The following is a 13,181-nucleotide window of genomic DNA, read 5'->3' on the forward strand; positions in this document are numbered from 1 at the left end:
TTGGTGAAATTTTTTTTTTTTTTGAACAACTCTACCCACAATTCCTGCATTTTTTTACTTCGTAGTAAATCTGTATTCTTCAATATTTTTTAAGTCTAACAGGCCCACAGATTTTATTGCATCGTATCTTTTGACGTAAGAAAATCATTATTATCGTTGCTTAATGACAAAATATATTATATGAGTACCTAACTATTTACTTTGAGGAAGAATTCGAAAGGGTTGCATCCAAAAACGGGGATTTATTGATTCTGCCGAAATTACCTGCTTAAGAAAAAGGTTTATATTGATTCCGCCGGCTACTGTTTATAAAATCTACATATTGATTCCGCCGGCTACTGTTTATAAAATCTACATATTGATTCCGCCGTCTGCTGTCTATAATATCTATACATTGATTCCCCTGGACACTGTTCATCCCTCACCACCAATTGTATGTCTATTTTAACATTTAAATTTAAATTTAATCATATTTTCATAAAATTTGGTCACATGTCTAAATTGAATAAAACTATAATAATTATATAATTCAAAATGAAAATGCATAATCTAATTAATATGTGAATATATTATAAAATGTACCTTTAATCTAAATTTTATTAAATGATAATAATTATACAGTTCAAAATAAAAATATATAGGTAAATGTTACTACTTTTGATCAAATTAAAAATTTTACACACTACATTTTTAAATTTTTGTTTGAATACCTACATTTTCATAATTTTTACTTTTGAGAATACTCGTATATATGTATATTTTTGTTTTAATACATTTTTAAATTTTTTAAATTTGAATACTCGTATATACATTTTTTTTTTTAATAAATTATATAAATTATTAAGTATATCTAATCTAGGTAAGTATAACTTTTTTGAGGTTGAAATTAAAAATAATAATTAAAGGAAAAATGGGGGTGAGCATGCTCAGTGCATGGGTGGATAGGCCAATTTTGGCCTACCGGGAAATTTTACAAAGGGGTCCCACCAAAATAAAGCATAACACATAACCAACAATGTATAACAAAACAATTTTTTACTATTTAATCAAATTTAGTTTTTCATTTTAAAATAGTAACATTCTACCAAATACTGGGCTCCTAGCTCCTAATTTATTTATGATGTCTTCGGAATCAATTTTGTTGAGAATATCTTTCTCTACATTCATTAGCAACATACTCTCTAATACATTCTGACCTATTGTATTTCTTAAATAATTTTTTACAAATTTTAATTTCGAAAATGTACGTTCACATTCTACTTGTGTAATGGATAAAGTAAGCATAAATTTATATGCAAAGTGGAGGCCACGATATGTATTTGCGTATAAATTATAATTCACCAACACTTCATAACAGCAGGTTACACAATACTTGGTACTGGCACTATGCACACATACTATAATATCATCATCACTCTTGAGTCCTAGAACAAAACATAAAATAAAATATAACATAATTATTGATGATTTTATTTTTTAATATTTATGTAATAATAAATATAGATTACCATTTTCTGAATCGTCACCATCATCAGTAACTTGATTATTTAGTTCATCATACACACAAGCAATGGGTTTTTTCAATTCTCTCCATTTAGATGTAAAGTCAACATATTCATTTCTAAGATCATCGTAAGTTATGTCCGGAATAAAATTTCTGATTTTTTCATATATTTTTATTAAAGCATTTGTTGGAAGTGGTAAATCTGGTTGAAAATTGTTTGGGTCAAGACAAGAAAAATCGGCACATAGTTGTTCATGTTTTTCAAATCTTGATGAAATACTTTCAATAACAGTATCAAATATTTGGTTATAAACATTGATTTCAAATGCCCGTAATGGATCTGTAATAGGATCATCTATTGATTCATAGTCAGTAAATTGTCTTTTTTTTTTCTTACTCTAATATGAGGTAACTCATTAAGAATTTCTAAAGTATTATTCTCCATTTCATCAAATTTTTTATTGGTATATTCAACAAAAGTATTGGCTGCTTCTTTTATACATTGAAATTGGCGGGCACAGTCTTGTAAATCATTCAAAGTTTGTTTCACCATTTGATAAGCTGCAATTATATTAACTCCATGCCCTTGTAAATATTTTGATAGAGGAGTGGTTTTTTTTAAAAATTCGCAAGTACATTTGGGCAGTTAAAATAATTTCATATTTTAACAAACCTTCTTTTAAATTTTTTGCATTGAATCGAGCATCTGGAGTTATACCTTAATTGTTTTCAATTTCATCTAATGTAGTTATGAGATCAACATACAATCCATTTTCGGGTTCATTAAATTGTCCAAAAACCTTTGTCAATGCTGCATCTTTGGACCACCATCTTGTTTCGCCGATTGTACATATTTTTTTTTTGGAATTTTTGGTTGTCCATATGTCCATACGTTTATATGACTCACGTATAAATACCGCACATCCTTGCAAGATACCAAACAAAGAAATAGATTGGACAATTTTGCTTGTAATATCACTAATAACTAAATTTAATACATGTGCATAACACCATACATGTACTTGTTCAACTGCTGCTTCGCTCATTTTTGTGGAAAATCCATTATAAACTCCCTGCATATTTGCAGCTCCGTTGGTTGCGTTTCCTATACAGCATTTCGGGTCTAGATTCATATCTTTGAGAACTTTTAAGAGTAACTCAACAAAATCGGAGCCTTTACTTGAGCTACACCTTACCATACCAACTAATCTTTCAAAGACAGATGTACCATTTACATATCTTAATATCATTGAGCATTGATCTGTAACAGATATATCTTGTGTTGTATCGAGTTGTACAGAATATATTACAGCATCTTTCACTTCATTAGAAATTGTAAATTTGATATTTTTAGCAATAATTTCAAGAATATAATTAATTGTAGTTTTTGATAAAAAAGTAACTTGACCTCCTCCTTGTTGGGCTCCAGAATTATGACATTTTAAACTTTTTTTTACAACTTTATCTAAATGTGATTTAAGCAAGGAATCATATTTACTAATAAGTAAAGTTATTTCCAAAAAATTGCCATGGTCTAAGGAAGAATCGTCGAGTGAATAAGCAGCCTCATTTGTTTTACCTCTATAACTTAATCCGCGCTTTCCAATTAACTTTAACACATCAATAAGACGAAGTAATACATTTCGATTGTTTTCAACTTGTATTTTTCTTATTGAACCAAGTCCGTGTGTTAAAAGTGAATCCACTGAGGAAAATTGCTTTTTCATCAAATGAGCATCAACATTTAATTTGTGTGTTATTGTTTCTTCGTGATCACTGACTCGCTCATATACATGTTTCCAGACAGAAAATGTTCCAAAACCATCACCATAACAAAGACATATATTGCAAAATAAAGCTTTTTTCTTAACACAATAAGATATCCATTTACGATGACCTCCATCCTTACGGTTGTACAATTTTGAAGGTCTGAGTGGAATGTTGGTTTTCGGTTGATGAGGATGGAATGACCAAAAGCTTGTAAAATTAATACTTCTAGGTTTTATAAACATATCAGTAGCCTCTGTAAAAAAAAATTTGTACTTGTTTAAAATTATAGAATTCAAATTTACGTATAACATTTATTATAAACTATTATTATTAGCACTCAGTGTGCTGGAACATTTTAATTTACAATAAAAAAATAAAAATAAATGTAGGTGTATATTATATAGGTACCATTATCAATACTTGAACAGGTTTCAACTATTTCCATGGTATCAACATTTTCAACATTTTCAATTGTATTAACTTGATTTTTTTCATTGTCTTGTTTTGAAGAATTGACATCTAGAAAGGGAAGTTTTCATTTTTAAAATAGTTTAGGTAAATAAGTATAGAAAAATAACTAGAAATTACCATTATCACTATTCAGATTTTCTCTTTCATTTTCAATTATACTACTGCTACATTTTTTCAAATTATTGTCACCTAAAGATGAAAAGTGGAAAATATATTTATAAAATTATTCTGTTAAAACATAGTATATCTAATGTTTTATATTATTATAATTTTGTTTTTTAATTAAACTAATTCTGAAGTCTTAACATTATTCCAAAATTAAATACAATACAATTAATGCATCAATTTACCTTCTAGCTTAGTATGATTTGAAAAATTGTCTGTTATATTAGCATATAAAAAATGCATAATATATCTATAATATAAATATATTATAACAACATCAATTATCAATTAAGTACATCTTATTATACAAGTGTTTAAGTTAAGTTTTTATACTTCAAATAATGTTAAAAATTATAAATATAATAGACACATTCAGAACACAAATTGTGTCTTAAATATTTTAAGTACCTATATTTATTTGACAAACCCTACTTATTTTATACTGCTAAATGCTAACTATCAAATGTAATAATGATATTAAGATATCTATATGTTAGCGGCAATGTGTATAATATATTTAATATATAAAATGCCTAGGAATTCTATATAATACCTGGTGGTTTTTAAAAAAGTGTGTAATAATTTTTTTTTTTTACACACATTTCCTAAATATTCTGTATAATAACTAGGCATTTCATAAAATGACAAACACAAATTGGTAATCTGTAGAATAGTGAAATAATCCAAAAAAATAAATTTCCTTCTATAATAATTAAGACAATTATTAATTTTATTAACTCACAAAAAAATATTTATTACAAAGTAGGTATCAATTTAATATTACAGAATATAATGCATAAAAATGAAAAAAAAATAATAATTTGTAAATTGTATGGGTAGTGTACTAACATGCAGTTATTAATTATTATTACTATCATATTATTCTATAAAATACAAAAATCTATGTAGAACGTATAGGTACTTATTAAGAATAAATACAATATACTTTTTTAAATTTATTTTAAACTTTGTTAAGACAAAAAACAAAATAAATGTTAATAATAGGACTCTATTATTACAAAAAAAAAATATATATTAATAATTTCATATGTTTAAGTTAATAAAAATTGGTTAAATTTATTTATTGCAACACTGTAAATTAGGATGACATTTTGAATTACAATGAATTTTATTTTTTAAACGCTTATACATCTGTTATTTTGACATCTTGTTGAACATGAACATTTAATAAAGCCTTGTCCAGGAATTCTACTTCATTAAATTTATTGATATTACAGATTACTAATGGATTTATTTTAGGTGAAGTTACATTGTCAAATATCAATAGGTACTGATAATATGGATTTAATATAATGCTTAGGTAATTTAAAAAATTTTATAAATTGCCAGCTGTAGTTGGTGTTATATATAATTCCTAGACATTTTATAAAATACCAATATTATACACATTGCCGCTAACATATACAAAATATAGTGTAATTTTAGTTAATATACAATATAATATATAATATAACCAATGTGAGCACTTACTTGATTTTACAAAATTTAATTTTTTTTGATTAGGGTTTTGACCTTCCTTTTCTAAGCAACTCTTTCTCCTTTTTTTTTCGTTTAGCACTTCCGCTTTTATGTAATTTTTTGGAATTGCCCATTGAAAAAAATAAAACAGCACGTAAACGTATGTTTTAACTGTATATCTGTATGTACTATGCAATGTGTAAAAACTAAGGAATATAATATATAACACTGAATAATGATCAACTATATAACTTAAACTATCAAGAAAAATGACTAACGATTAACCGCGAGTTAGTAGAAACGTTATGTCTGCAATAGACAATAGTGCAATAAGTATATAATAATTATAATTTTACAATTTGTTAGTGATAAGATATCGGTAAAATAGTAAATATTACATTATATTACCGCACACAAATACACGATAGCACTGAAAAAGTCCAATGTTTAGTTTAGATTATTCTAAAAATAGTATCTACAACAGCCGATTTGTGAGTGATTACCCACCTCACCAGTTACCAGTTTCAACCGTGACCCACTACCCGCCGCCAACCGTTAACCGACGTTGTAGTTGTGAGAGCGCGGCGGCTGCGGGCCGATAAGAAATGTTTTGAAAAAGACCACAGATAGTAATGTATATGAGATATAACTGATATAAGATTATAATATTTGATTTGATATTTAAAATTATTTCTATCGTAGGTAATTGCATTTTATTAAAGGGCCCCATTACCGAAATACGAAGTGGGGCCCACCGGGAAATTCCCGGTTTCCCGGTAGGCCTATCCGCCCATGGCTCAGTGAATTACCCTATATAAAAAGTACATATTATTATATTCGCCATAGGACGCAGTATTATTGATCACAAAAAGCACCTTATAGTTTATTGTTTAATATAATAATGTTGATGATTTTCACTTTATATAAATGTATAAAAATTAAACCAACTAATCATTATTGAATAATAGTTATGATTCAACTAAATTTGCGCAATAGCAGTTTACGAATGTGACACGTGTAGGTAAGCGAAACAATGAAACAGCTACTGATATTCTTTTAGGAATGTGCCTACGATATTGTAATATTATGAAATATAATCGTCGTATAAATAAAAACATATAAAACAAAATACTGTATTATACAACATAAAATCGTCAGCGATGCCGCGGAATTCGCGATAAGCCGATTAGATAATATGCATGAAAATCTTGGACGTTATTTTCACAGTTAAAACACGGACAAGAGTAAAATATGTATTTATTATATATATTTACAACACGTAATTTAAACCACTGATTGAATTTAACAAAATATTATTATTCTTTATTGTATTAAAATTAATGCGTTTATCGGCTATCGCTAAATAATTAATATCGAGATGGTGCCTCAAGCGTCCAGGTGAGCTGTTCAGGTGAGCGTCAATCGAACGCCGGCTTATTGTCGGTAACAGGGACCTATAGTGTATAGTTTCCGTTTCGCTCGATGCAGCCACAATGCAGAAAGCCAAAAAACGAAGTAGAATGTTGACTGAATTATTATTGAAATTTTTACTTTTTAATAATTTTTGTATGATTTTATTTATATATATTGCATATCAATCCACGCAAAAGTTTTAGTGTAGAAGCACATGGAAATGTTAGTAAAATACTAAACATAGACATTTTAATTTTTGAAACGCATTTTATGAAAATCCTTATTTTTCAGAATATCTAGTTAAGTAAATATCTCTAAAACGCAAACAATAATGAGTAAATATGTTCTAATAACCTTAAATATAAAAAGTAAAATGTTGTATGTTCATTAATCATACGATAACCCAAATCAAGTCTGATTGTAATATTATTGTGTAATAGGTTTATAATAAATTTTAAAAATCAGATTTAATTGATCAATAATCAATATTTACCATCGTCGGCCAATAAATAAATAACGAACATACAAATTATAAATAAAAATGGAATTATAAAAATGACGTTAGTGGAAACGAAAATGAAGTTATGAAGACACTGTAGGATAACTGAAATACTGGATAAATTTCAAAAGAAGTAAAAAAGCTATACTGGAGATAACGAGAAGGGGCTGCAGGTACCTGTTTGATTATTTCATAAACTACAGTTATAGAAACCATTTAATTTCACCATGTAATGAAAATTACTTAATACACATTATAATATTATGTTTGTTTTAAATTAATATGAGAAATAAATTAAGCACGTGAGTACCTAGACCTACGTGTCCCTCAAGTGCAAACAACTGGTAATATAGTTTTTTCTTTACGTAGTGCATTTATTCTCTTTAAATAATATAAAAATGTGTTTTATTTTTATTCATTCTGTAAATTTATTTATAAAGGATATTTAAATATAGGTTAATATAATGTGATATAATGAAAATTAACTTGATCGATTTGATCACATGTTTACATTAAGTGGAACTCACTGTATACTCGTATATATTGAAATAATAACATGTTAGTGTTTGTGTCCGCTTGTAACTTGTGATGTAATACCTACATAGCACTATGAATATTGTTGCATTTGAAAAACAATTCTGAGCTGATTTCGTTTGAAATCAAGCTTGTCTCAAAAATCTCTGACACTTGGTGGTATTTGTTTTCATGCTGACAAAAACTATTGATAAAATTGAAAAATAATAGATTTATAGCGCCTAAACCACACATTCATAGGTATATAGACTCGATTCTTGTCTTCGTGACATATAATTATGGTATTCGTGAGGACGTTTTTGCAATGTATTCCTTTTAGTACTGAAATTGAGTTCACTGAAAACAAAATGATAATAATAAAGAATAAAATAATCAACATCATTGTAAAGATCAAATGATATGTATTTTTTGCTTCACGCAGCATACTCCACACTTGAAAAAAATGCAATCAACCACACTCGTACCTATTACGCAAATCTCAGAAATAAAGTTAAATTACCATAATAATTGGTAAGCAAAATTTTAAGAGGGTATACTTAAAATATATTTATTTTACTTGAAAATAAAATTGTTATACCTATAATACATAATATAACATATAGATTATATTTAAGTTTACTAGTGAAAAAATGCTTGTAATGCTTGTATGGCCTATGTCACCGCGGGTATTTTTATTAGTGAAAAGAATAATGACAATAGTACCTACTATATACTAACTGTTAAGAGAATTACATCGTGTAAAAATATAACTTGTCAAAAAGGTATTTTACTGGAAATCATTCAATTATTTACTTTTTTTTTAGATAGTGAGATGAGATGGATTGATTGGTGTTGTTTAAGGGAATACTGCAGGCACTTCGTGTATCTCATTTCTATAGAAATTTAACCTGACCGTATAATTCTAACGTCCATAATACGTATATTAGTCTGATGCTGAGTCGTTATTGGTATATTATAAAATAATAATATAGGTAGGTATATAATTTTATTCTTTACTACCTCGGACGACGGAGAGATTCATCACGATGCAAAGATCTGTTTTGGTTTTTCCACGAGGTTAACAAAAATAAAAAATAAACGATGTCATATCGGTTCGACAACGTACCTATATTTATGGTAATGTGAATAATAAGTTACAATTGATTGCGTATACAAGTATTGAAATAATATTATTTAAACAAATTATGGATTCAGTATAATGTGGTCCGTCGTATGCCGACGCACAAAACAGATTACAGGTCAGAGTGCTTCAGACGGGATCGGTTGAAAAAAATTCACTATTAAATAGGATTTTATTCAGATAACGTTACGCACTAATATTTTAATTTATTTGTTTACCTATGGTGTTCAATCACCCGACCGATTGTCTTTTTTTATCTACGTTTCCTATACGCTGCAATGCAGTTATCGTGAGCATCTCGACGACGACGGGTTTATGTATGTGTATAAATTATTATAATATTTGATTATATTATTATAACATGAATATATTTTATACATCTAAAAAGCTATAGCTGATTGTATATTTGTATCATATACAATGTGATTCTCCAAACACACTCATTCCCATTTTTTTAAAATTTATAATGATTTTATTCAAATTCTGATTAGTGGATTATTATTTGTATAATAAAATATTTAGTGGAAACATTTTTTTGAAAATGTTGATGTTCCTAATTCTTGTTTAAAGTTATTAATGTTTAGGTATATGCCTATAAAAATGGTGTTTTAAAAATATAAAATATATGTTATATTAGAACTAGTATTTATAGTTATAGTCTTTTGGACAGAATTTAACTAATATTATATCATATAAAAAAGTCATACAAGGTCGTAAGAAATCCATCTCCCATATCACCCACGTGTATACATGTCCTTAGTCTGATCTTAGACCGTTTTTACAAATTATAAAATGTTGAAAGATTAATATCAATTACTAACATTTTCAAATTCCCATAGACTCCGTATCTTCCAAATCCATTATCAAAGACCTTTATCCTTAAAACATAAAAAAGTTAAAATATAACTTTAACTATTCGTTTGAATGTTAATTTAGATAGATCAACATATTCAGATAAATTGCTGCTATCTAATTTAAAGTATTTTCATTTGAAAAATGGAATTTTTTATTTTCACTGTAGGATGTTCTTTTAGTAGTACAAAAATATTAATAATAATATGAAACTATGGTCTTTAAGTATACTAAAAAATTCCAAATATCAGACTTTGAGTAATATTGCATTTTTGAGAGGAAAAGAGAGGGTGACAATGGTTCGTGAATCACCCTGTATATTATATATGCACACATTTTTTTATAAATTACTGCTTACCACGTGTAATAAAAGTGTTATTTTAGTATCCGACTACAGTTACTCGACACTGCCACAGGATTACATTTCTTGTAAAAAAAAATTAGTTGCGTTAAGTCAACCGTTAGTTATTGGTAAGCAATAATAGTAAATATGCAATCGCGTATATTAAAAACTAAAAAAAGTTTAAAGGTGATACGAAGGAAAATATTAAATTTACTCAGTTAAAAAAAGTGTATAATTTATAATTTTTAATAGTTATGTAACTATATTTGTTTAATTAAAATTTAAAAATTTGCAATATGCAATTAAATACTTCAAAAACAAGCTCCGATTATAAATGAAGTGATATAATAATATAACGTATTGTTTCATTAGAAAAAGTTAATTACCACTATCTAGGTAACATATTTACTTAGGTATAGTGATAAAAATACGTTTTTTTAATAATTATAACAAATATTATGTTAAAAATACATCCTTTACTACTCCAGCTTAATAAGCTTAATAAGTTAACACTAAACTATTATACAGCTATAGTGGTTTACAGGTTGATAATGTTGAGTTTATGCAATAAGTCAACTAAATAATATCACTTTTTATAAATCAAGGAATATTTATTTGTTTATTATGTATTTAAAACCATCGTATAAACTGAGTGATTATACAAAGAAATTCAGAAACAATGAATTAATTTGTTTTAACAAATGCAGTTATAGATTGGCACCTATATGATATATTATGTATATGTTTGATATATAATATAATATTATAATATACCTATTATACATTATTTTTTAAATCAATTGCTAAAAATTAAGTTATAACAATTGATTCTTTAAATATATATAGTTCAGTTATTAGGTACCTATAAGTTGATTAAAAACTAACTGAAAGTTAAGTTAAAATGTTAACAAAATATACTTTTTAAATACTAAGTTACATAATATTTACCGTTATTTAAAATTTTAAAATACAAAAGTATAATATCATTTTACAAATATTAAAGGTACAGCAACAGGATGTCGAGTGTCGATCGACACGATGGCTGTCGTAATGGTGGACTGCAGACTGTGAGATAGTTACACCAAAAACTTGATTTACAGTACCTACAAGATATATGTTTTGTGCACCATATACTATACGTCTATACTATAAAACAGTATTCGTCATAAGATGAACAATTAGTTCAATTAACAATGGAAAGTTTATTTAAAATATATGAATCATTTCATAAACATACAATTGAACTAAGTTCATCAACCACTGAACCGTTCATTTTATCAAACTTGTTTCGCTTAAGTTTAATAGTAAATTAACTATGAGAGTTCATCCATTATTCAGATCACGATTCAAAACATATGATACGAATATCGGAATATATTAATATTAGTCAGCAAGTTCAAATAGTTCAATATAAGTACAATGATTACATAAATGTCACTTATCTTTTTGAATAGGTCTAATTCATTGTAGCTAGTATAACAATTATTTTTCATTACTTGTTACCTATACGATTGAGTGCAACGGTGAATGAAGCAGGGGCAGCTCCAGAGCCTTGGTTGGGAAGGGGGCAAATTATGGTTTCACAAAACTTTATAACAAAAATATTACCTATAGAATAAGATTATAACAATTCTTATCAGGATAATATTCTTAGTATTCTCGTACAGAAAATAAATCTATGATACGCAATTCATATATTGAACACGGGTAGTAAAATAATGATATCATAGTATATTTATTTTAATATAGTTTATTTATAGCCTTATAGGTTCTCATAATAAAAAATAGATAGAAGGTATATCGTATATATTTTATATTTTTATGTATACCGTCATACATTTATGGCTCTATCTACATATTTGTGCGTGTCGTTGTAATAGTCGATGTTATTATATGCTTTTTTGTTAGTAATTTTTTTTTTTTTGAACAATATATATATTTTTATATAAATACGAGCTTGGTAGGGGGTCGCGGACTCTAGCACTCCTCTTTTGGAGCCACCCCTGGAAGGAAGTATTAATAGGAGTATGTTACTTTTTGTATTATTGAATTATTATTAGTTTGATTAAGACGAATTAGTGTTAAAAATGTTATGAAAGTTACACCATTGTTTTCCCATCTGTTCTGAAACTGTGTGCCTTAAAAAACATGTCGGTAATTTTTTGGAAGCATGATTGAGGTGAAAAGACAATTAAAAAAAAAAAGTTTTTAGGGCATTAAAATCAAAGCCTTGGTTATTAGTTTATTATTATACTTCAAACTCACTGCATATCTACTGCAGTCTTGCACACACACTACTTAACAGTACTAACCTATATCCACACACAGACTTCGATTAAAGCACATGTCTCAAAAAACAGGTATGGCCCTCGTCGCTACACCGTAGTAATTATAATATTATACATCGACGTGTTTGTGAATAATCATTATTCATATTATACAATACACGTGCACACACAGAGGCGTACACTCGTTGAGGTTTTGGGTTTCAAATGATATATACATAATATGCGTCGTGGGGTTATTGTTTAACCCAATGTAAAACTGTTTGAACAACAATGGATTTAATAATAATTATAATATGCTGCAGTGTGTTACGATAAATAGCTGGTTTCGCGTAGCCCGCAGGATTCATGAGGTATGTATAAAATATAATGTTTTCCGTGAATTTAATATCACAATAATATTATTAGAGGTATCGCATTTTATATTGTGGCGCTGCTGTAGCTGAGCGGGTGCGTAGCAATACTAACGATTAATGTGTGTTGTGTTTGTACATTTGTACGTATATTATTATGTACATAATTTTATTATTATAACTTGCATCGATGCGCGCCGAACGTGCACTGCAGTCTGCAAGCGTGCTTGATGCACTTGAACTTGAAGCGTACCCATACCTACGTTTATTTGTTATTAGTAAATTACTACCCTCGAAATATTAAGTATCTAGTGTCTACACACTCAACCGTGGTAGTGTAGTTACATTATATTTTAATCACAATGCAATGATGTAATTTAGCGATTTGTGTCG

At 27.6% G+C, this 13,181-nt stretch overlaps 2 protein-coding genes and 1 pseudogene across 2 annotated transcripts; all 3 read right to left on the reverse strand.

The window, feature by feature from the left end:
* LOC149061615 (uncharacterized) overlaps window positions 1-13,181 on the reverse strand; it is a 587,539-nt pseudogene that overhangs the window by 261,904 nt on the left and 312,454 nt on the right.
* LOC149061627 (uncharacterized) lies at window positions 820-2,057 on the reverse strand. Its single transcript, XM_089221013.1, has 3 exons — window positions 1,980-2,057; window positions 1,509-1,902; window positions 820-1,424 (listed from the first exon to the last, which is right to left on the reverse strand). Exons 1-3 carry the CDS (start codon window positions 2,055-2,057, stop codon window positions 1,066-1,068), a joined length of 831 nt encoding a protein of 276 aa, XP_089077139.1. The 3' UTR covers window positions 820-1,065.
* On the reverse strand, window positions 1,779-6,549 carry LOC107169072 (zinc finger MYM-type protein 1-like). The gene is made up of 4 exons (XM_089217849.1): window positions 5,402-6,549; window positions 3,863-3,934; window positions 3,683-3,793; window positions 1,779-3,527 (listed from the first exon to the last, which is right to left on the reverse strand). Exons 3-4 carry the CDS (start codon window positions 3,717-3,719, stop codon window positions 2,224-2,226), a joined length of 1,341 nt encoding a protein of 446 aa, XP_089073975.1. The 5' UTR covers window positions 3,720-3,793; window positions 3,863-3,934; window positions 5,402-6,549; the 3' UTR covers window positions 1,779-2,223.

The sequence above is a fragment of the Diuraphis noxia genome, unplaced genomic scaffold (genome assembly GCF_037042655.1).
Source record: "Diuraphis noxia isolate RWA-SAM2 unplaced genomic scaffold, SU_Dnox_SAM2 contig0001, whole genome shotgun sequence".
Classification (NCBI taxonomy): Eukaryota; Metazoa; Arthropoda; class Insecta; order Hemiptera; family Aphididae; genus Diuraphis; species Diuraphis noxia.

Coding starts and splice junctions, on each gene's coding strand:
- LOC149061627 (XM_089221013.1), bottom strand. CDS start 2,057: ATGGTGAAACAAACTTTGAATGATTTACAAGACTGTGCCCGCCAATTT. Junction 1,903..1,979: donor AAGAAGCAGCCAATACTTTT/GTTGAATATACC, acceptor ACCTCATATTAG/AGTAAGAAAAAAAAAAGACA. Junction 1,425..1,508: donor TGGTGACGATTCAGAAAATG/GTAATCTATATT, acceptor GTTTTGTTCTAG/GACTCAAGAGTGATGATGAT.
- LOC107169072 (XM_089217849.1), bottom strand. CDS start 3,719: ATGGAAATAGTTGAAACCTGTTCAAGTATTGATAATG. Junction 3,528..3,682: donor CTGTTCAAGTATTGATAATG/GTACCTATATAA, acceptor TTTTTTTTACAG/AGGCTACTGATATGTTTATA.